The 24,070-nt window shown below is 39.2% G+C and overlaps 1 protein-coding gene and 1 long non-coding RNA gene across 2 annotated transcripts in view; one reads left to right on the forward strand and one right to left on the reverse strand.

Annotated features, from left to right (window-relative positions):
- Positions 1-22,794, reverse strand: part of LOC135208481 (uncharacterized) — a 260,778-nt gene extending 237,984 nt beyond the window's left edge. Inside the window, exon 1 of the long non-coding RNA XR_010313177.1 lies at positions 22,578-22,794. This is a non-coding gene — a long non-coding RNA (uncharacterized LOC135208481). The remainder of the gene's footprint in view (positions 1-22,577) is intronic.
- LOC135208479 (charged multivesicular body protein 1b-like) lies at positions 1,789-17,060 on the forward strand. Its single transcript, XM_064240713.1, has 4 exons — positions 1,789-2,077; positions 4,211-4,455; positions 12,577-12,797; positions 14,728-17,060. The coding sequence occupies exons 1-4, from the start codon at positions 2,056-2,058 to the stop codon at positions 14,846-14,848; spliced, it is 609 nt and encodes a 202-aa protein (XP_064096783.1). The 5' UTR covers positions 1,789-2,055; the 3' UTR covers positions 14,849-17,060.
- Positions 22,795-24,070: the final 1,276 nt, after the last annotated feature.

Raw genomic sequence — 24,070 nt, forward strand, 5'->3', positions numbered from 1 at the left:
AGAGTTTATATGAAATTGAACCAACAGTACTGATAATAGGCCGCATAGGGTTATTTTCTTTGTGCGTTTTGACTAATCCGTACAAGTACGGTAGCGAAGGAAATTTGACTGACAATTTGCCTAGTAGTTCTGTTTTATCTTTAAGGGTACTTTTCACTATGCTATTGAAGTTTTTTATGACTTGATCAAGAGGATTTTTTGTTAGTTTTTTATAAGTCACATCATCATCCAGTATAGGGCTTGCATTTATCTTTATATATATATATATAATATATATATATATATATATATATATATATATGTATATATATATATATATATATATGATATATATATATATATAATGCTTTTAAAAAATCACAGTAGATGCACGTGACTTCGTAAATAAGTGTGATAAAGTCTATTACGGACACACCAGTATATCTCTTTCACAATGTCTCAAACAGCATCAATATTCTGTGAGAACTGGGCAAATATCGAATGCATTATTCGTACATATGAGAGATTTAGACCATCCTATTAACTGAAGTCAAGCAAGAGCCTTAATCCCATGTAATGACACAGTTAAATGGAATATCATTGAATCTTGTTTCATCAAGTCAAATAATAGAAATGTTCTAAATTTAAGTCTTGGTTTATTTAAACTTGATGCTTTCATAGTGAAAAAAGTTGTAGATAAATATAAGCAACAAAATTAATGTATTGTTTTTACCTGTTTTGGAATGTAAAGATACTTTGTAATTTCGGTTAGGGTTAAATCTGTTTAGGTTTGTGACTGTGTGATATCCGATAATCCTGGATTATCTCTTTTAATTTTTACCCTTTTGACAATTAACCAACTGGTATTCTTGATCTTTTTTTGTACCTGAGACCTTTCTCTCCAATTGTACTTCATTAGCTCCTTGACAATGTCTGAGTAATGACGAAAGCGCTTGGATTTCTGACTATCATTTTCCTGTGGGATTTGCTTATATATATATATATATATATATATATATATATATATATATATATATATATATATATATATATATATATAGGTTTTTTTACTTTATTTATACAAAGCACCACGTTTTATATACTTCGTGATCAAGTTATTCATATATATATATATATATATATATATATATATATATATATATATATATATATATATAAAGTGTCACATATAGGTTGTAACGGAAAGCTAAACGTTCCTTCCTTTCGTGATCCACCCATCCACCCATTTTTGTTATTGAGGAAGTTGAACGTTGCCTTCTGAATATCCAAGGCTATTGCTAACTGATAAAATTGGGATACGTTTTCTATATGCAAAATACACGAAAAATATAAAATACAAAATAATCAGACATAGACCAATGTAAGCATATTAGTTATGTTGAAATATTAGTAATAACAACAACATTGATAATTAAGAATTTCAATTAATTGACTGAAATCGCACTAAAAATGCCACTTAACGTAAAATAAAGAAGCCACTTAATTGAAAACGCAACTCGCCCAGGAAAAAAACTATCCGAGTTCTAGACCTTGATCCGAATATGATGATCTGCCAACATCATTGCAATGCAGAGGAGTAAAATTAATAATAAGTTTATTTTAAATAACTATGAATCAGTAACTACATAGGGATAATGATGCTAAAAAAGAGCTTTCAGCAATAGTGTTAAGAAGAGTGGTAAGACGTATATGTATAAGGTTACCAACATTAAATGCAACGCAAAATGCTGAAATTTATTGCGACATCATTTGTAGCAATTAAAAAACTTAAACTAAACAGGGATTAATAATGCTGAAGATGGCATCGAGCAATGCAGTTATGAAGAGCGATAAAGATGTATATTTAATGCTTTAGCATTTTTTATCTTCTTGACTCATTCTTGAGTTACGTCACGTTCAGTAAATAAGCTGATCAGCTGGGTTACTGAGACTGAGAGACAGTCAAGTCAAGTGTAGTCACGAGATAGTAAATCACCAACAAAACAAAAACAAAACTTCTTTTTCGCAGCATTTACATCTTCTTAGAAAAGGAAGAACTTGATTAAAACAGACATCATGTCGATTGCTAACATGGAAAGTAAGTATTTTTTGTATTATCAGTTTTACTCTATCTTTTGGGGGTGTTTTTAATTCTTGATTGACTCTATACCTAGCTTCTAGCTTCAGTCTTGACGTCGGGGAAGCTATGGTGATTTCCTTAATGCAAAACAAGTTTATTTTGCTGAAATATTGACAATTTTGACATAACTAACCAATACAATGTAACTAATATGGGTAAACTTGGTCAAGGCTATCTAAGTGTACCATTAGTACTTAGGCTATAGCCTACTAGCCTGGCTACCTAGGTATTTAGGCCACGCTAGGCAAGGCATAGTATACCTAGTTGCAAGTCTAACACTGGACTGACAGTCTAACGTAGCCTAGACTTAGGCTAAGTTAATAATGTTAGGCTACATTATCCGGTGGCCTAACAACAGCTTAAGCAAACCCAAAGTAGGCTAGGCTTATGGAAAAGGTCACTTGATTGCATTCCTGGGAAATAGGGTAAAAAACCGCATGGTACAGGGGTGAACCATGTACGATCAATGTGTACAACCCCAAAAAAGTACATTATAACGCGTCCTGACATCGGAGATGGGCATCAGACGCGACTTCTTGTTGGTGAGAAACGGAGCTAACACCTCTACTCCGGTGTCAGGACGCGTTATAATGAACTTTTCTTGGGGTTGTACACATTGATCGTACATGGTCCACCCCTGTACCATGCGGTTTTTTACCCTAAGTAATGGGTCAGGCTAGGTTAGTTGGGAGTTGGTTTGGTATTTCTATATAAGCATTCCGCATCGTTTGTCTCCATGAATACGAAAGCCACCAGGAATTGGGGCGTCAAATGTATTTTGCCGTGTTTAGTACGAGCCCCTAGGGGTTAATTACAGTCGTCCGAAGAAATTTTACTTAAAATTCTTTTTCAGGAGGTAAAACTGCATAGAAAAACCGCAACTACCATAGTCTAGGCCGCCGCAGAATAGTAATACAGGTCTACCGACGTTTCATCCAACATTGCTTTTGACAGAGAAATATTTGTCTGATAGTTTATTTTAGTGTTCTGAATGATTTTGGTCTTTATTTCAGTGGCAAAACTCATGTTTCAATGTTTGTTACTCTCCTTTCTGGTCTTCTCCTAAAAACTTTGATAAACTAAACCCGTGGACTTCCAGCGAAAACCAACGCAAAACTCTGAAGTGTACACAGACCAAGGGGTCAGGGCTACATTAGGCCTAGTAGTACAATTCTGCAAGATATTTGAAATTTTTATAGTTTACCACACACAATGTCAAGTTGGTTTTGTAAGGTCTAAGTGAAGCAAAGCACTTCTGGTTAGTTAAGGTAGAATAGGTGCCCTATGTTTGGGAAGGTTAGGTATCCGAATTCATGTGCATAAGAGGCACTAAGCCATGTTTACCATGATGCCTTTGGGAAAGAGCATAAAAACACAAACAAAGATGGTAAATATCACAAACAAACAAAGAGATTTAAAGGCAGTAAGTCTCCCAGTCACCAACCAGGCGGGAACCAGTCTGCAGTTGTACTCTTAGGTTTTACAGTATACATGTAAAGTTCAATGTGACTGCATGCCCTCCCCCAGCCCCTCTTGATTTTAAATACTTAAAATACTTGATTAATTCAGTCATTTGCCAGTATGTGTATTTTGATCTGAATGACTTACGGGTGAAGCAACTAGGACTGTTTCTTTTTTTAAAGTTTCGCATCTCATTTGTGCTTGATCCTCACAAGAGCTTCAGAATGATTGTGTGGTCTTGTTAAACTATTTTTAAATAATTATTACTGGAAAAAAAATTGTTTTTAAAAGAGGCGGAACTACAAAATAAATGGATTCATGGTTGAGATATGTGGTTTCCAGAGGATAGAAAATATGTTTGGAGGTCTCTACAGGGTCACTAGTATTAGAAATGTTATTGAATACGTATTGTATTATATTACTCGGTCCAGGATAAGTAAAGTAAGAAAACATGTAACTCATGGCTAAACATGCAAAATTTTTATGGGTGACGTAAACTGTTTTATGTGAAATATAAAAATTGTTGACATTTTTCTGAAGGAGTTGCCCTTTACTAAGATGGAACACATTAGCTTCACTAGATTATTTTAATGTGTTATTTATTTTACTTAAGATAAACTATCTTTTCAGAGCACCTCTTTAATCTTAAGTTTGCTGCCAAGGAGTTGGAACGGCAGTCAAAGAAAAGTGAAAAGGAAGAGAAAGCAGAGAAGGTCAAGTTGAAGAAGGCCATAGCTAAGGGAAACATGGATGGGGCAAGGATTCATGCTGAAAATTCTATCCGAAACAAGAGTCAGGCACTTAATTACTTGCGCATGGCTGCTAGGGTAGATGCTGTAGCCTCTCGAGTGCAGACAGCTGTTACCCAGCGTAAAGTAAGAAATCAAACGTCTTTTCTACTATAATTACTACTAGTGAAACAAAATTCTTTTGTGCAATACACTGACCACAGACTTATACAAAATTTCAAATTTAAACTCTATAACAATAACTGATAAATGTTTGAAGGAATATACAGTATAGAATATTCATCTAGAAATTAAAACAGAATATCATACCAGGTAATCAGTGTAAGGTTACAACTCTTACCTAAATTTCCATTCTCGATCAGAATATAACACTGTACGTCTGTCGATCCAACACAGACTGTGACAAGCCCTAAAGCTAATTTGTTAACCAGTCACTTTCTAAACACTAATCATGAACTTTGAACTAAAATTTTGAAATACAGTAATTCGGAGTCCATTTTATTATTCTGCCATGACATTACATGTTCCTAGGAATATCCACATGACCATTTGAAATGTATATATACAACCAACCAAATATCTGATCTACAAAATTTAATGATTTTATTACCACAATCATTATTATTACTTGGTGATTTCATTATACAGCACACAGCCCCTTGTGAGGCTCAAATGGCTGACAGAACTCATACATAAATGGCAAATAACTGATAGTAACTCATAATGTTTAAATGATTATACCTATACATTTTCTTATCTCTATAGCACTCCCCTCCGTTAACCTTATACGAACTCATAAAATCCATCATGCCACCTCATCCTACACATATGTAGTAAGAGCAATCCTTGGAGAAATGGTTAAGCCCTATTTTTCCTCCCCACCCCTTTTTTTTTTTTCCCTCTAATTGCTCTCACTAATCTTTAATGATAAACATTGTCTCCTTTCTCTAAACCTGTACTAAACCCCTCCATACACCTTGCCACCTAGTGTACAGGCTTTCCTTAACTAATGACTGATGGAATATGTGAGATGTACAATAGAAATTTAAGAGTACAACTTGAAGCATTATGTATATACAGGCAGTCCCCAGGTTACGACGGGGGTTCCGTTCTTGAGACGCATCGTAAGGTGAAAATTATTGTAAGCGGGAACACCGTCAAAAATCCCAAGAAAAGCTTACTTTTAATGCTTTGGGTGCATCGAAAACTATGTAAACTGCATTCTTATTGCATTTTTCATAAAAAAAAACCTTCAAATATTGATTATATTTTGCATTTTTGGTGTCATATTTCATCTGCCAGATCAGTGTTGTAGGCGCCGTAACCCTGGAACATGTGTCGTAACCCTGGAAATAATTTCTGATGAATATAATTGAAAAACGCCTTAACCTCGGAACGTCGTAAGCCAAATCTGTCGTAACCCGGGGACTGCCTGTAATACTTTATCGATGTTGCATTTTTTACTTCTTTATTGCTTATAATGATTTGTTTGTTCATGCCACTTACCTGACAGATATATATATAGCTGTATTTTCTGAAGTCCGACAGAATTTCAAAACTCGCGGCACACGCAGTGGGCGGCCAGGTGGTAGTACCCATTCCCGCCGCTGGGAGGCGGATATCAGGAACCATTCCCATTTTCTATTCATATTTTTTCTGTCGCCGGTCGGTAAACAACTGTTTACAGACCTCTGCTCAGGATTTTTTGGAATTTGACTCGCTTTTAAGTATCTGATTGGTTTTTTGGTATTGAATTGGATTGTTGAATTGGCATGCGCGATAGTGGACCGTTTTTTGATTTTGGATTGACTTTTCTATATAAGATATGTCTGGATCAAGTGCTGTGAGTTTCAGAGTGTGTGTGAGGGCTGATTGTAAGGTGAGGCTACCGAAAGCATCGGTAGACCCCCACACAGTATGTATGAGTTGTAGGGGGCATAATTGTTTGATTGATAATCGGTGCAATGAATGTGAGAGATTGACCGATGATGATTGGAGAGTATATGAGTCCTATCGCCTTAAATTGGAGCGCGATAGGATCAGGAGGTCTTCCTCCAGGAGTGGTTCTACCAAAGGTAAGGCTAACATCTCTCCTACATTAACACCTGTAGAGTTTGCAACCCCTAAACCTGTGTTGCCTTCGGGCTCTGATTCTGTGTCGGGAGAAGCGAATGCTCTCTCTCTGATTTTGGAGTCTCTTCGCACTCTGGAGACCAAAGTGAAAGCCTTAGAAACTGGCTCGGTGCAAGTGTGTGATCGTGCCCCTAGTGTTGTGGAGGGGGCGTCAGATCGGCCCCATAATGCCTCTAGGCCTAGACCTCTATCAGACTCCCAAGACTCAGGGAGTAGGTATGTCGAAAGCCGCAAGAGGGTTAAGGGGGCTTCCCACCGATCTGGCGTCCCTTCGGCAGACCTTGTAGCAAAGTCCCAGGCTGCCAAGGAGCGCGCACGAGCGCGCGTCCTGAAAGAGTGCTTTTCGTCCTCCGAAGCGTCCTCCCCGCGCAAGGGGTGGAGCACTCGGAGAGACACTCGTCCTCTGAAAAGGACGTTTCGTGCGGAGGACGCTTCACGTCCTCTTTCGCCACTTTCGTCGGAGGATGCGTATGACGCTTTTCCGCCTCAGAAAAGGGGTAAGATCTCCTCCGATGAGGACGCTGGGTTGCGTGCACAGGCGCGTATACCTGAGAAGCAGGTAGCTGTACCTGTGAGAAGGAAGGAGGCATCCCCTCGCCCCTCGTCTTCTCGCAGGATCAGTCCTGCTTCCTCTGTTCGTTCTTCCCCAACGAAGAACATTCTTTTGTCCCTTCAGGACCAGCTATCGACGCTTATGGCTCAGAGGACTCGCCCAGCAGCAGTCGAGCCTAAGTGGAGGAAGGACCTTCGACTGCCTGTCAAGAGGACGAAGCAGTCTCCTTCTCCCTCACCTACTTCGTCTCGTTCGCCGATCGCTTCTCCTTCGGCGATTCGCCGACCTCGTTCGTCCTCTAGAAGGACGTTACGTCAGGACGCTTTTGAGGAGGACGCTCTACACGACGTTCGACAGGACGCTCGTCAGGACGCTAGGCAGGACGCTAGGCGGGACGCTTGGCAGGACGCTTGGCAGGACGTTCGGCAGGATGTTCGGCAGGACGCTCGTCAGGACGCTTGTCAGGACGCTCGTCAGGACGCTTGGCAGGACGCTAGGCAGGACGTTCGTCAGGACGCTAGACAGGACGCTCGGCAGGACGCTCGGCAGGACGCTTGGCAGGAAGCTCGCCAGGACGTTCAGGGCTCTTTTCAAGACGCTTTTGGGGATTCCGACCAAGAAGTCGTAACCCCAGACGCTAGTTTACGCGCACAGGCACGTATTCCAGCGAAAAGGTCTTCCCTTTCGTTTGAGAAACGTAAGGACGCTTCTCTGGCAAGTGAGACTGCCGCGGATGGCGCTAAGGACGCTCGTCCTCGTCAGGACGCTCTACCTTCATCAAGTAGTAAGCGTCATAGAGAAGACAGCCGAAATAAGGCTGCCTCTAGCAAAGATAGGGGTCCTTTGATCAAGCCAAGACCCGACATTAGGACGCCCTCTCCGGACAGACGGTCTCCTCTTCCGTTTAGAGAAGAAGGAGAGCTGAGTAGTTCGGCTGACTCGGTTGAAGAGGAACCTTCTGCGGCCCCTTCAATCTCGGACTATAAAGTCCTCGTGCGGCTCTTGCGTTCTTCTTTCGAAGACAAGTTTCAGCCCGCAGCTCCCAAGTCTCCTCCTTCGCAGTTTTCTTCATCTAAAACTGGAAAAACCCCGGAGTTTGTAGAGATGAAAACTTCTCTCTCCACGAAACGTGCCTTTAAGAAACTCCAAGATTGGATGATACGAAGGAGAGATCAAGGCAAGACGACCTTCGCCTTGCCGCCAGCTAGACTTAGCGGAAAAGGGGGCATTTGGTATAGAACCAAAGATGAAGTAGGAGTTCGTATCCCTTCTTCGGCTCAAGGAGATTTCTCCAGCCTAGTGGATTCGCAGAGGAGGTCTCTTTTACCCTCTGCTCAAGTAACCTGGGACCTCTACGGAGACTGACCATCATTTGAAGGTCTGCTCAGGACGCTGGAAGTGTTCAACTTCCTTGACTGGTGTTTGGGAGTTCTGGATCTGCAAGCGAGAAGCCCAGAATCTCTCAGTCTGGGGGAGCTGTCCAGCGTGTTAGCATGTATGGACAAAGCCGTCAGGGATGGTTCGGAGGAGATCGTATCTCATTTTGGAACGGCTTTATTGAAAAAGAGAGCTTTGCTGTGCAACTTCACAGCTCGTTCGGTAACTCCAGCTCAGAAAGCGGATTTGCTGTTTTCGCCTCTCTTTCGAACCATCTCTTCCCCCAGACTTTAGTAAAGGACCTGACGAACAGTTTGCAAGGGAAGGCAACTCAGGACCTTTTGGCCCAGTCTACAAGACGGTCAGCCGTACCTTCAACCTCTTCAGCTGCGGTTCGACCGCCGAAGAAAGTTAAGCCCTTTCGTGGGGCTCCCCCCTCGAGAGCAGCTCCTCGAGGGAGAGGGTTTTCACGAGGAAGAGCTTCCTTTAAGCCAAAGCCTTCCAAGTGAGAAGCATGTCCTTCAGACACCAGTCGGAGCCAGACTGAAGTTTTTTGCGGGAGCGTGGAGAGAGAGAGACACGGACTCTTGGTCCCTCAAGATCGTGGAGCAGGGGTACAAGATCCCCTTTTTAGATCTTCCTCCTCTTTCTACGACTCCCAGAGACCTTTCTCCATCCTATCAGGGAGAAAAGAAGAAAGTATTATTCGATCTCCTTCAGCAGATGATCGACAAAAGAGCGGTGGAACAAGTCGCGGACCTGGGGTCCCCAGGTTTTTACAACAGGATCTTCCTAGTACCGAAGCAGTCGTCAGGTTGGCATCCAGTTCTAGATGTAAGCAGGCTCAATCTTTTCGTGGAAAAGACCAAATTCACGATGGAGACGCCTCATTCTGTTCTGGGAGCCTTGAGACCGGGCGACTGGATGGTGTCCTTAGACTTGCAGGACGCGTACTTTCACATCCCGATCCACCCTCTTTCAAGAAAGTATCTAAGGTTTGGCAGTTCAGAGCTATGTGTTTCGGACTGACCACGGCTCCAATGGTGTTCACTGTAGTAATGAACAACGTAGCGAGGTGGCTACACTCTTCGGGAATAAGAGTTTCCCTGTTCCTCGACGACTGGCTGATCAGAGCGTCGTCGAGAGAGAAGTGTCTGAAGGACTTGCAGTTCACTTTAGCCCTAGCGAAGTCCCTGGGACTTCTGGTCAACCTCGAAAAGTCGCATCTGACCCCAACACAGTCCATCGTGTATCTGGGGATTCAGATGGATTCAGTGGCTTTTCGAGTGTTTCCGTCCCAGGAACGTCAGCGGCTAGGCTTAGAAAAGATCTCAGCCTTTCTAAGGAAAGAGACTTGCTCGGCGAGGGAATGGATGAGTCTGCTGGGGACCATTTCCTCGCTAGAAAGGTTTGTTTCCTTGGGAAGACTGCACATCAGGCCTCTCCAATTTTTCCTTGCGGACGAGTGGAAGGCCAAGGACGATCTCAATGCCATATTGAGAATATCGCTTCCGATCAAGAACCATCTAAGATGGTGGTTGGACCCTCAGAAGCTTCAGGAGGGCGTGTCCCTAAGTCTTCTGAGCCCCGACCTAGTGTTGTTCTCCGACGCTTCCATCACGGGCTGGGGAGCAACACTAGGAGGGAAGGAAGTGTCAGGCTCCTGGAGAGGGGAACAGGTAGCCTGGCATATAAATGTCAAAGAACTGGCAGCAGTATTTCTGTCCCTGCAGTTCTTCGAAAGGAGTTTGGAGAACAAGATTGTTCAGATAAACTCGGACAATACCACAGCACTCGCTTATTTAAAAAATCAGGGAGGAACACACTCCAGAACGTTGTTTTCCCTAGCGAGAGAGATTCTGCTGTGGGCAAAGAGAAGAAATGTGACTATCCTGACGAGATTCATTGCAGGAGTGCAAAACGTCAGGGCAGATCTTCTCAGTCGTCGGGAACAAGTCCTACCGACGGAATGGACCTTGAACGAAGACGTTTGTCGAGACCTTTGGACGTTGTGGGGACGTCCACTGGTCGACTTATTCGCGACGTCAAGGACCAAGAGACTTCCTCTTTACTGCTCCCCGGTCCTGGATCCAGAAGCAATCGCGGTAGACGCTTTGCTTTGGAATTGGACGGGTCTAGACTTGTACGCCTTCCCACCATTCAAGATTTTGGGGGAAGTCATGAGGAAGTTTGCGGCCTCAGAAGGGACGAGGGTTAACCCTGATCGCTCCGATGTGGCCAGCGAGAGAATGGTTCACAGAGGTCATGTCTTTCCTTGTAGACTTTCCAAGGACATTGCCCTGGAGGAAAGATCTACTCAAACAGCCCCACTTCGAAAGGTTTCACCAAAACCTCTCCGCTCTGGGTCTGACTGCGTTCAGACTATCGAAAAGTTGGCCAGAGCGAGAGGTTTTTCGAAAGCAGCTGCGAGAGCAATCTCACATGCAAGACGTGCTTCCACAAGAGCTGTTTACCAATCGAAGTGGGCTTCCTTCAGGGCATGGTGTAAAAAGGAGGGAGTTTCCTCTTCCTCGACCTCTGTGAACCAAATAGCTGATTTTCTGCTCTTCCTCAGGAATGTGCAGAAATTAGCGGTCCCTACCATCAAGGGATATAAAAGCATGTTGTCAGCGGTTTTTAGGCACAGAGGCCTTGACCTGTCTGACAACAAGGACATTCATGACCTTTTAAAGTCTTTCGAGACCTCGAAGGTTCCTCAAATGAGACCTCCATCATGGAACCTTGACGTAGTCCTTAAATTCCTTATGTCAAGCCCTTTCGAACCGCTTCAGGCAGCGTCTCTTCGAAACCTGACAAGGAAGGCTCTTTTCCTAACTTCTCTTGCGACGGCTAAGAGAGTTAGTGAAATTCAAGCGTTTAGCAAGTTAATGGGATTCAAAGGAGACAATGCTGTCTACTCGTTGAACCCAACTTTCTTGGCGAAGAATGAAAATCCTTCGAACCCTTGGCCGAAGACTTTCGAGATCAAGGGTATGTCAAGTCTGGTGGGCCAAGAACCAGAGAGAGTCCTGTGCCCGGTCAGGGCTCTCAAGTTCTACGTGCATAGAACGAAAGAGGTAAGAGGTCCCTCAGGTAATCTCTGGTGCTCTGTGAAGAGACCAGAGTTACCTTTATCGAAGAATGCTGTTGCTTTCTTTCTAAGGGACATCATTCAGGAGGCTCATTCATCTTTCCAGAAGACTGATTTGAGCCTCTTACGAGTGAAAGCGCACGAAGTTCGAGCCGTCGCTACCTCTCTTGCCTTCCAAAAGAACATGTCAATCAAGGACATCCTTGATTGCACCTTTTGGAGGAGTAACTCCGTCTTCGCCTCACATTACCTAAGGGATGTGAGAACGATTTATGACGATTGTAATGCACTGGGGCCATACGTTTCTGCGGACACAGTATTGGGGTCCGGAAGTAGCTCTTTCCCTATCCCTTAGTTAGGATTAGGTTAGTTTGTTGTTGTGTTTTTAGGTTGTGGTGAGTCTTATGTGAAGATCTCCCATCCTTTAGTTAGTTTTAAGGGTTTTTTTGTGAATAGTTGGTCAGGTGGTGGTCAGTTGCTTCGTTGCCCTCATTTGTATGGCCTCGATGGTCTTGTCACGTTGAGGTCTCGTACCCGTTGACAGATCATCCAGAGCGCACCAGCACTACAGGTCTCCACCTGGCTGGCAACTCTGATTTAAGCAAAAGCAGCCTTACGTGACAGTAATCACATAGTCTACTTTGCAAACAGGTGAGGAACCAAGATGTATATCATCTACTTAATTTAAGTTTCCTAAAAAATCCTATTCTGTCTCTTCCCACCATCCAAAGGTGGGATTCAGCTATATATATATCTGTCAGGTAAGTGGCATGAACAAAATGTTATTGTTATTATACAATTAAGTTTGTTCATACTTACCTGGCAGATATATATAATTAAAGTGCCCGCCCTCCTCCCCTCAGGAGACAGAGGCATTAATAAAATATGAATAGAAAATGGGAATGGTTCCTGATATCCGCCTCCCAGCGGCGGGAATGGGTACTACCACCTGGCCGCCCACTGCGTGTGCCGCGAGTTTTGAAATTCTGTCGGACTTCAGAAAATACAGCTATATATATATCTGCCAGGTAAGTATGAACAAACTTAATTGTATAATAACAATAACATTTTTCACTCCCTTTTTGTATTTTAGGTAACACAGAGCATGGCTGGTGTAGTAAAGAATCTGGATGCTGCTATGAAGAGCATGAATTTAGAAAAGATTTCGGCACTCATGGATAAATTTGAACATCAGTTTGAGGATCTTGATGTACAGAGTTCTTACATGGACACGGCTATGAGCCAGACAACCACAACTGCCGTTCCACAGGATGCTGTAAATGGGCTTATGACTCAGGTTGCAGATGAAGCTGGGTATGTTTCAATTTTGTTTTTCAGTGAAATGAATTGCAATATCTCTGGTCTTTGGTATGCTTTAATGTTAGGTATAGGTAGAGAAATCAAGTACAATACATAATGCTTTATGTAGGACCTCTCCTACGAGAGAAACCCATCATCTCATATGCTTAAACAAGTATGTATGTGTATTGTCGTCTATCACTAAATCATTTTTGGAAAAGAAACTAAAGTAGACATTACTGCTCAATGACTGCAAGGAAAGTGTTCATGGGTTCCCTTATTAAGTGGTATTCCTAAAAACAGCTAGGTTAAATATTTAGGAAATGTAGAGAAGGTAGATCGTCCACCGTCCTAGAATTGAATTTATAAGGACTGGTCACATTAGTAATGTTTTGGCATACAGCATCAAAGGCTGAGAGAGTGGTAGCAATATGCATTCAAAAAGTTCTCCAGAGTACCTCCAACAAAAGAATAAAAAGGGAAATGTCAGAAACAGATGACCTTAGAATTAAGTCGAAGTTAAGTTTAAAGTTAGAAGGCAGTCATTGATTACATCAAGTGTTAGATCCAAGTCAGTTAAGATGATGTTAAGAGAGCTTCCCAGGTTTTGAAAAAATAAAACTATAGAGAAAGAAAGTATTCAAGTAATAGTTAAATCGGAAGGAATTTCTGGAGTAGTACTTGAGGTGTCTGAGAACACTTTACATGTGAGGGGCACACTACAGCAGTTCTGCAAAAGCAAGATTACTTTATCTCCATTCTGTTTCCAATATAGGAAAATGAGGATTAATGCTGATGCACTAGTGCCCTTGAAATACAGAGAAGCCTTTGCCAAGACGAACCATAAGGTTTCATAGCTATTTACCTCAAATTATGTTCTGACAGAATCATACCCTTAAAGAATTATAAAGAATTGCATAGTAAAGATGTAAGAGGAAGTGCCTCCACTGCCATAAAAAAACATCAAAACAAAAAATTTGAAGTGATAGTAAGAAACAGTTTAGTAGTATAGATGTTATGAATAGGTTACAGAGAAAGAAATGCTGGAATGTATTGACATTATAACAGACTGGATACAAAGAAATAGGTTCTGATTTCATCATCAGAAACTTTTGCTGGAACAGTTACTATGAAACATAGGATCCAACAGCCAATGTGTGTAGTTTTCTCAGAAGAGACTATACATAACTTTTAGAGCAACAGAGGAGAAATAGCCAAATTTGCTGAAGTTTGGTGTTTTTTTTCTCTCTTGGTTCTGATGGAATGCAAGTCCAGAACTGAGGGTGACATTGATGCAGGGTGTCACCAGTTAGGATCTTCAGTTACCCTAGATGCTAAATAATATCAGAGTAATTAGGAAATAACTGAAAGTGAAGGTAACAGCAACAAGATTGTAGTCAGCAAACCTTGGAGTACAGTAATAGTCATTGAAAGTGGTAATAAAAATTACAGCTTTTAAAGTACTTTGTTTTTGTCAGTCTGGAATACATGCATTTATTGTAATTATAGTTTCAGATTATTGATATTACAAAAAAGTTTCCAGCCTTTAGAATCAGGTTTGCAAGAATTCAGAAACTTGGTTTATTGACAGCGAAATATCCCAGCTACATATATTTTCCGAGTAGGTTTTTATATACGTATTGAAAGGACTTAAGGTAGGAAGTCAGGTAGTATAGAAAAGGAAGTGTAGCTATGAGAATTATAAAGATAGATACTAGAAACCAAGATAAGTTCATTTTTGGACTAGTAAAATTTGAGCCATGTTACACCAAAATTTAGAGCATAATGTCTACAAGTAAAACTAAGTGTTTGTCTACATAAATACTTAGTGCTAAAATAATTAAATGGCAAGATAAAGGTATTTGGTAAGAATTCCACATGGGGTACATAGTGCTAATTTTCAGCATGGCTCTAGTGTTGCTATATAATTGTTTTTATATTACAGATTGGAGCTAAATATGGAGCTTCCAACTGGAGGAACATCGACAGTGGGTGTATCTGCCACACAAGCCAGCCAGGACCAGGATGAACTTACTCAGAGATTAGCCAAACTGAGAAATGCCTGAGGTCTCTGTTGGTGCCTTTATATTTCATTTATTCCAGGATATTGTGTACCTGCATATGTTAATCATATTATCCTGGTAAATCCTGAAAACTCACTGGTTTTGTATGTCCAATGATGAGAGTTTGGCTTTTGCAAGTTTTATACCATTTATTTTTTCAATAAAACATCTTTCTGAATGTAAGATGAAGACATATAACTTTTTTCACAGATTTATATTTTGCAGATAACATTAATTTGTTAATTTTGATTTATTTTACATTTTTGTTATGTTCTTACAAGAACTGTAGTTTAAAAAGCTGTTTATTGTGCAGTAATACTTCGCTTTAATGGCCTTCAAGAAGTTTGGGTAGTTATGTTATTGATGCATGTCTGCGATAGGGTATTTTGTCTGAGATAAGTTAATTTGTTATTTATGAATTGTACTGTATATTATAAATTCTTTGCTTTTAACTACATTACTGTTCATGTAAAAAAGAAACAGATGCCTGTACTTGATTACATTGAAAATTTATTTAACATTCAACCTGTAGTTGAATGTAGGATACTGTAGTTAATTTATGCTGTCTGCTTTCAAGTTGCCATTAAGAGGAAGTACTACTGTTGTAAATATAAAAAGAATCAGATGAGTAGGGTAAATTTTTGGCCATTTTTTTTTTAAGTGATGTCCTATAATTTATGTAGAGTATACTATAATACATATATATATATATATATATATATATATATATATATATATATATATATATATATATATATCATGTTAAAATAAAAGATAGATGATTTATTTGAAAAAAATGCAAATATTGAAGTACAGTGAAAAAATGTTTGAAAGTTGAATGTAAATTTATTTTTTGAGATACAGCCCTTTCTTTGTACCATTTAAAGTGTACTTGTCTCATTACTAACCATTAGAAATAATGAGTTTTTGTTTCAATAGTGGTATTCTACTATTCTCAAGCAATTTATTAGCTAGCTGTTTGATGCCAAATAGCACTTAATAAATTATAAAGTAAAAAATATACTACTGAATTTTGTATTTTCTGAGGTATGGCAAGGAAAATTCTCTTGAGCCACTTTTAAGTAGCATGGATATCAAGTTTGTCCAGTACCATATCTATTATCCAGGGACAATTTGATGCTTTGTAAATAAGAAGATGGGTTCGTATTTTACTAGTTATTGGGTAATTTTTAGTCGTGTTTTGTATGATTTATTACGGTATCTTTTAGTAGTCTAATGATAATTTTGTTTCAGCTCAGTGGTTTGGCTGAACTGTCAGATAAATTTATGGTGGGGAAATTTATTAGCATCTTTCCCAGCAGTGCTCCTCTTCATATAGATCTTTGGCTAATTTAACTAGTTTCTAGAAAGTGTCTCAGTTTCTGTTAGAGTATTAGGAAAAACTGCCCGTGTTGAAATTTTGACCCCAAGTCCATCGGTGTATTACATATACACTTTGCCTGTTTAGAACAACATTATCATGATTGGTCATGTTTAAATATGCAATACGGTTTTGATTTTTAAAGGTTGTTTGCAGGAATTTACTACATTCATAAAACTTGGAATTTGCTCAATACCTAACACTTACTTTTTCACTGGTAAAATTTATATTTTCGTTCAGCACCAATAGAACTAAATTTTTCCAATAAGTTCTCAAACCACTGAGTGAGCTAACCAAATGTTCTCAGTACAGTGAAGGGTTTTTATAAAGGAAATAAAGCTTGATGATTCTCTGAAAATATTTACTGGTGTTGTGGTACAGACTGAAATTATGATCTGAAGTGTGATGATTAAAGAAGTTTTTGTTAAAGTGGAAAGGTGTCATTTTATGTAATTACAATAAAGTGGAAAGGAATGTATATGAATCCCAAGGCTTGATTGAGTGTTGTGGCAACAAATATTTTGTCTCAATTTGTACTGTATTTTGGATTAGAGTTTGTTTTTATAGGACTGGGCAAAGCCTCCTGATAAAGGTAGCCCCTTTTTTATAGGTGATTGTGAGATTTTTAGAGTACTTCAAGTGAAACTGGAAAGTTCACAGTTATGAAATAAATTACAGTAGAGATGAGATTTAGATTAATATTCCAAATTCATTAATTTTGTTTTTGTTTTTGTGACACTGAAATAAGTTATTTCTCAGATGGAGTTGTGAGGACTATATTACTTCTGCAACTTGTAGATAATAATTCGAAGATTATTAAAAGGTCAATTCCAATTGAATTTTTACTTCTGTTGAGCCTCTTAATAATGTGCTATGTAATTCTATTCATAAAAGATGGAACATCTGTCAAACTCCTGTAACTTACATTTGTAAAAAATATTCCCTAGGTGTCTTTGGCCATCTCTCAGTGAACAAATGTTAGTATTTTTTTTTTATTTAATTTATAATTCAGTTATTTACACTTGCTTTATTGCACAGGATTTTGTGTAGTAATGTTTAGATTTCTTGCTGCTACATTTTATAAAAATTTGTTCATAGCTTGCTGGGATGAAAGCGTTTATTTCATATTTTTCAGAAGGTATACTACAAATAATTTCAAGTGTATTATGGTCTCTATTAGTTTAGGAGTAATATATAGTGTACAAGATCTGTTGGCTTGCATAATGTCACAAATATGATTATTCTCTCTTTGGTTATGATGCAAGGACTTTATTATACTAATTTTGAATTTCTCAGAACTTTGCCATTAAACTTCAGCTATTTACAACACTTATTAGCATGCAGTGCATATGTGCAGATGTATTCTGTATGATGTGTTCCTTATGTGGCCACTCTCTTTTAATTAACATAAATTTAGAAAATTATATGATTGATAAAAAAAAAAGATGTTTTTGAACCTTTGTGTTTTGAAGGTAAAAAGTACTGTATGTTTGACATGCTCCCCACGCAGGTCCAACACTTTATTTAAGGAGGATGTTTTATGTTTTAAAGGGAAGAACTAGGCACTGGGATTTAGGTAATTTTTCCACCATAGTATGTTTAACTGTATACCTGGCTGGTTCAGAGCACCAAGACGAAGACTACTTATGTTTTCTTTCTTTTATTTTTTTCCTAGTCTAACTAAAGGCCTCCACAAGGAAAATACTAGAGACTACCTTTCCAAGGAAATAGTCAAATTTTGACTACACACCGAGTCCTACAAAAGTGTCTTCAACTATTAACAGATGAGTAGCTAACAGGATCGACCGCTAAAAACCAAACTTACAAAGCCAGAAGTGGCCAAGTGTTTGGCTGGACAGCCTAAATCTAATAAAATCACATCATACCAATGGTACAAAAGAGCAAAGAAATCTGTTTAGTTGACAAATACAACTCGTACTATGTACGTGGAACTGTTATTAATCCTCAAACCCAAAAGAGAAAGAAGTACCAGATCAGAACTTTCTCTTGGAAACATTTTGCTTCAGGTACATGAAATTTGTGAAATAAATTATCATTAATTGAAAGATACTTTTATGAACTTCACTGGAGAGACCTCTAAAAATGAAAAGAATTTGGGCAAAATTGAGAGGCAATCCCTCATATTCATAAACCACATTACTATTATCTTGGCAGAAAATTAGTTTGTAGTAATTAAATGCAGTACAGTTCAGTAATGAAATGTGTTCATTTTTTTCACTAATCCAAGGTAGGTACACTTGAACTGCGATCTTGAACACCATGGCAAATCCACAGCATATACTTATTATGCAGACCTGCAACTACTTTTAAGTACAAATGGCACACCTGGAAGAGAAGCCAAATTAGAGCTGACAGCAAACAATGAAAATGAGAAGATAGTGAAATTGCCAAGAGGGACAACTGGAACTAAAAATTAGGTGACAGATCTTGCCATTATGGGAGATCCTTCAAAACATCATTGTATTCAGTCACGTGTAATCTTTTGGGGGGCAAATTCAATATCTAGATATGCCATTATACATCTATATGAATAATTTGCTGGTTTGGTACATGTGTACAACTTCCTAATAAATATCTGGTTGGAAGTTTTGTTTATGAATCATCTGTGCAAGTTTTTAGCATGTCGATTGTACCTAAGTAATATTCAGGCACGAAGAAGAAACATACGATAATAAAAAATGGTAATGTGCATAGTTTCACGACGAATGGAGGTCTGGCCGCTATCTCAAATTAGAAGACCCTTAAGGGAAAAGCGAAAAACCGACAAGCCATTAAAGTCACTATGATAAAAATAGGATACCAAATTTAGCAATGCAACGTTCGGAACATAAATAGAATCGTTACGATTTGGTTAAAGCTAAATCACTGCAAACGTAAAACCACTATTATTCATACATATACGTACAAACTGGAAGCAAAAATATATTAGGAGAAATAAGCTAGTCCCAAGCCTGGATAAGAGGATCGTTGATCGTAGGGTCATACGACCCTGCCTTGTGGATCTTGCAACCGAAAGTAGCTAATCAGGTCTGAAATCTGATAGAGGAAGGAGGTTCCTTACCATGTTGACTGACTAATAATGATCTGGCATCACGAATGCATATAGTTATTGATGAACTCTCGGTTGATGAGAACGCCGACAGATAAAATATCGATCTGAAAATGTTTGTTCAAGTATAACATTCAAATCAGTAGTTTAACAGTACCTCTCCAAAAACTCCCTCGATGAATAATGCAATAAGGTCTCTCTCGAACGTTCTACTTTCATCAGACGCACGCACAAACTAGCATTAATTCAACAGGCGTCGAGCCAACATAGACGGTGTGATTATCCATGCAATACGTGATTGGCTACATTTTAGGCCGACAACGGGTGCAAACTACGTTCATTTCGACGTACTTGTCGACTCTTCATTTGGACTAAAGCGACTGTGCCGGTTGAAAATGTACCCAAAACGCTTCTGTAATGAACGTGTGGAAAAAGAAAATATATAAATACAACTCCTTAAAGGTTTATTCTTGTCGTCCGTCACTGAAAACCATTCTATAAATCATTATTAATTAATTATAGAACATTCTCAAAAGGTAGCTAATTCCAGTCAAACTAAATCGTTCTTTACTAAATATTCTTAGTTCTAAGAGTAAACTGAATTATTTACCCCCGCAACTGAACCAGACTGGCCATGGGTTACAACAATGCCTGAGTTACCACAGAACTTATTAAGGAGAGGGTAACATTTCATAGTCAACATCCGGTTAACTCTCAGATAATTCATAATTCAATGGACTGTAAACTTTAAACACTTAACAGTCTATTGTCTGAGACTTTCCCTGCCATTTTCATAGTACCACGAAACGAAATTATTCACATTACTATTGTTCAGAACTTGCAGAGTCACGTGGAAGAAGTCTAAGGGAAAAATGCTAGGAAAAAAAAAAAAACAAAAAAAACAAAGGACGAAGAATAAGAGGTTTCAGTTATTCGTCTAATAAAATTAGATATTTCAACTCCCACTACATCATAGTTTTGTGGATATGAATCTATAAAAAATGTAACTCACGCGTCACAGTAACTGAATGCATGTGTCGCTTTCACACACCAGTAACTCTCGTCCATGTTTAATTCGCAGACTATTTCTGTGTGGGACGTATTCTACCTTTTTTTTTTCCTCGTCTAAAAAATGTTGAACTGGGCCACATCTTTTCAGCTGTCCGATACTTCTTCGATTCCTCGATTATTTTCGTGGCTCCTAATCGTACTAATTCATTTGTTACGATCCTTCCAACGTGCAACAGAACAGATCTTAGGCCTATGGAGCGAGCGGTGATGAGACACAAAGAAAGCTGAGTAGCTGATGCAGTGAGAAAGAAATCTGATCTTTATAAGCAAAGACGAAGGACTTATTCTGATTTATCTGATTTTTATAAGTAAAGACGGACTGAATCTGATCTTTATAAGCAGACGCAGGACTTAATCTGATCTTTATAACCAAATACGGAGGACTTAATCTGATTTTCATAAGCAAAGACGCAGGACATAATCTGATCTTTATAAGCAAAGACAGAGGACTTAATCCGATTTTTATAAGCAAAGACGCAGGACTTGAATCTGATCTCTATAGGTACTGGGTTATAAGGAGACATGAGACTCACGAATGAGTGTGTAACGAATTAAGTTAGCTGTGGATTCTAGTGTCCCAGAGCTGATATGAAATGAGTTGACGGGGGGAAAAAGAACAGAACTACGAGTCCGTCGCATAGCGTCATCATTTAAATATGGGACATACTTATATACCTTTGTTAAAAGGAAATTAAACTCGGCTTACTGCTGAACATCAATAAGTGATGATTGATATTGCTCGCGGGAATAGAAAAATAAAGAGGGGATAAATCCCTGCGGCTAAAATCGGCTCTTTGAAGTTGATCTTTACGCATTTCCAATGTAAACATTTATTGACTGACAAATGTAGCTGTCATACTGGACTTTGAAATTATATAGGCTACACACATCATATATATATATATATATATATATATATATATATATATATATATATATATATATATGTGTGTGTGTGTGTGTGTGTGTGTATACACACACACACACAATCTGTACATGAAAGTAGTAAATTTTGGAGAAGTGTTGTCTCTGGCGTTAAAGACAATGGTACTACAATTTAAGCGCGAAAAGGCAGTTCCCTGTTTCTTGCGTATATTTCACATATGTTACAGGCAGATAGCGAAGCCAGGCATTTCACGAATTGCCTGAAATTTCAGGCAGATAGGGAAATGCACTTAGGGACATTTGATCGCCCCAGGCAGGGGCTAGTACTAAACACGTCGAAACAATGTGGGCGACTCAGTGTTTAGTAGTACTAGGTTAGGGGGATCAAATGTCCTTAAGTGCATTTCCCTATCTGCCTGAAATTTCAGGCAGTTCGCGTAATGCCTGGTTTCGCTATCTGCCTGTGACATATCCACGCATAAAACTGTAACATCGACAAAGTATAGAAATATCTGCATCTATAGACCGTGCCATGTCAATTTCTCGCTGCTTTGTGGTAACGAATATTTCGCAATTTTGTCAAGGAAATCACTGTGGCATGAACTCACGATTATATCCGCAAGTGTAGAACTTAAATAGCAAACCAAATGAAAAAAATAATAATTAAAAAATAAAAATTAAAAAATGGTGCAATCGGCGCCAAGTGACCCTATACGCAAGCCTGTCCCAAACCCGGATGAAAATGGACTGATCCTTGTCTAATATAAATAAAAAAAAAGTTAACAAAACTTGCAACAGACTTTAAGGAGTATAAGTCGACCACTAGTGGGTCACAATGAGACTCAAGATCCACTAGAATCAAGTTTAGAAGTGTGACGAATATTCAATATTGTAAGGAAAAGGAATGGAATGGAATGCAAAATTTAGGCCTAAAACCAAACGCTGGGATCTACGAGGTGGCTCAGCGTTGAAAGGGAAATTCGCGCAAATAGATTTTAAAGGTGTAACAGGAGGAAAACATCGCAATTGCACAAGGGAACAATTCTTAGGAGAAGTGGGAAAAAAGAAAATGAAAAGTACAGCTAGGAGCCTATATAAGGGACGTTGCAAAGAACCTCAAGTAATGCTTACAGTGCACTGAACTGAGGGCATTATAGCCCCTAGGCCTATAGGGATCAAGATTGCAAGAGTTCAGGTGTTCAAAAATAGTTCCTATAATTTTTTTCAACAATAGATACAATAACTGCAGAACGCTTTCGAGTCAAAGCAAACGAAGAAATGACAAAAATAATAATAAATAAATAAAACAAAACACACACACTCACACAAACCAAGTCGGTGTCGGCTTCTGTGATCTGTCTTGTCCCGTATAGCTCCTCTTCTTTGAAGGCGTTAGCGACGAAAATGTCGTCAGGAACCCTGGCATTAGTAGCGAAAGAAGCGAAGACATCAAAGGATTGATTTCATTTCTATTCTTCTCGAACGTTTTCCTGGGCCCCTAAGAGAGAGACTGACCTTTTACTGCTTATATCTTGAAGGATACTAAAATGGATAGGAAAGTTATTTATTCCAACGGACACCAGCCTCTCTCTCTCTCTCATGAATCTTATGTATTCAAGTCTACTACACTATACACTCTCCTATGAAGTCGTACAACTAGTTCCCAAGAGAGGTTGTTTCGAAAAATTGCTCAGGATAATTGATGGGCAAAGCTGCTCAAAAACAAGCTGCCATGGCAAGAAAATCTGATAAATCCATCTCAGAAAAAAAAAATCGAGTGAAATCATCCAGGAAAATCGCAAAACGGCTGAGAATACAAGTTCCTGTAGTAACTGGTATGATAAAAAGAAGTTAACCTAGGTCAGCGTGTTTCAAACTGTTCTTCCTGTGGACCCCAGCAAGTACTGCATTTTGTAGTACTGCGACCCAGTAAGACTGTGTCATAAAACAGACACAATGTACGAATTATATTCCTCTGTGTTGAGTGACACATGCTAATTATATAGTTATGGATAGAAACTATCCACTTCATGGCATATATCTATATTTGGGAAGGATATAGAAAATCAAGATACATTGTACATAAAAGCCTCGTTAAAAAGGCCACAGCGGATAATACTGTCGAAAATTTTCATTTAATGAGGAAGATTGTCTTGGTTTTTCATAAGCAGCATTTTTGGTGTAGTCTTTATCCTCTTTCTAACTTTGGTTTTTATAAGGATAAATGAGTAATGAGTACGATGAGATTGTTGCTCTCGCTTACTTTAGATTTTTGTAGACTTTTTCTGTTTGTTGCGACCCATTTTACTCATTTTGCGACCCACAAACGGGTCGGGAACCGTAGTTTGAAAAACCATTGAGTGAGACTACATACCCGACCGCGTAAACACTTGTACTACGCTTGCCCCCGACAACTGAACCGACGACCACTCTAGTCTAGACCGTGCCGACGACCAAGAATCATCATCGGTCGCGTGATCACCGCTCCTCGCATTTCCATAATTGCTGTGACGTTACAATTTCCTTGTGTCGGCGCCTCTGTTATTTGCGGCAACATTATAACGAGGTGATTATTGTTTCTCCAGCGGCTTTAAACCAACGGCGGAGGCTCGGTTCATTTGCAAGAATTGCGAAGAGTCAGCCTATACTGTATGCCACGGTGTTGAGCCCCCGAAATAAAAACCATTCTAAGAATACCCCGGGTAGATCTATTCTTTTGGGAATCAAGATTTATAGACTTGTTTGTTTGTTTGTATGGTGTTTTTATGCTGCATGGAACCAGTGGCTATTCAGCAATGGGACCAACGGCTTTACGTGA

This window comes from Macrobrachium nipponense, chromosome 35 (assembly GCF_015104395.2).
Source record: "Macrobrachium nipponense isolate FS-2020 chromosome 35, ASM1510439v2, whole genome shotgun sequence".
NCBI lineage: Eukaryota > Metazoa > Arthropoda > Malacostraca > Decapoda > Palaemonidae > Macrobrachium > Macrobrachium nipponense.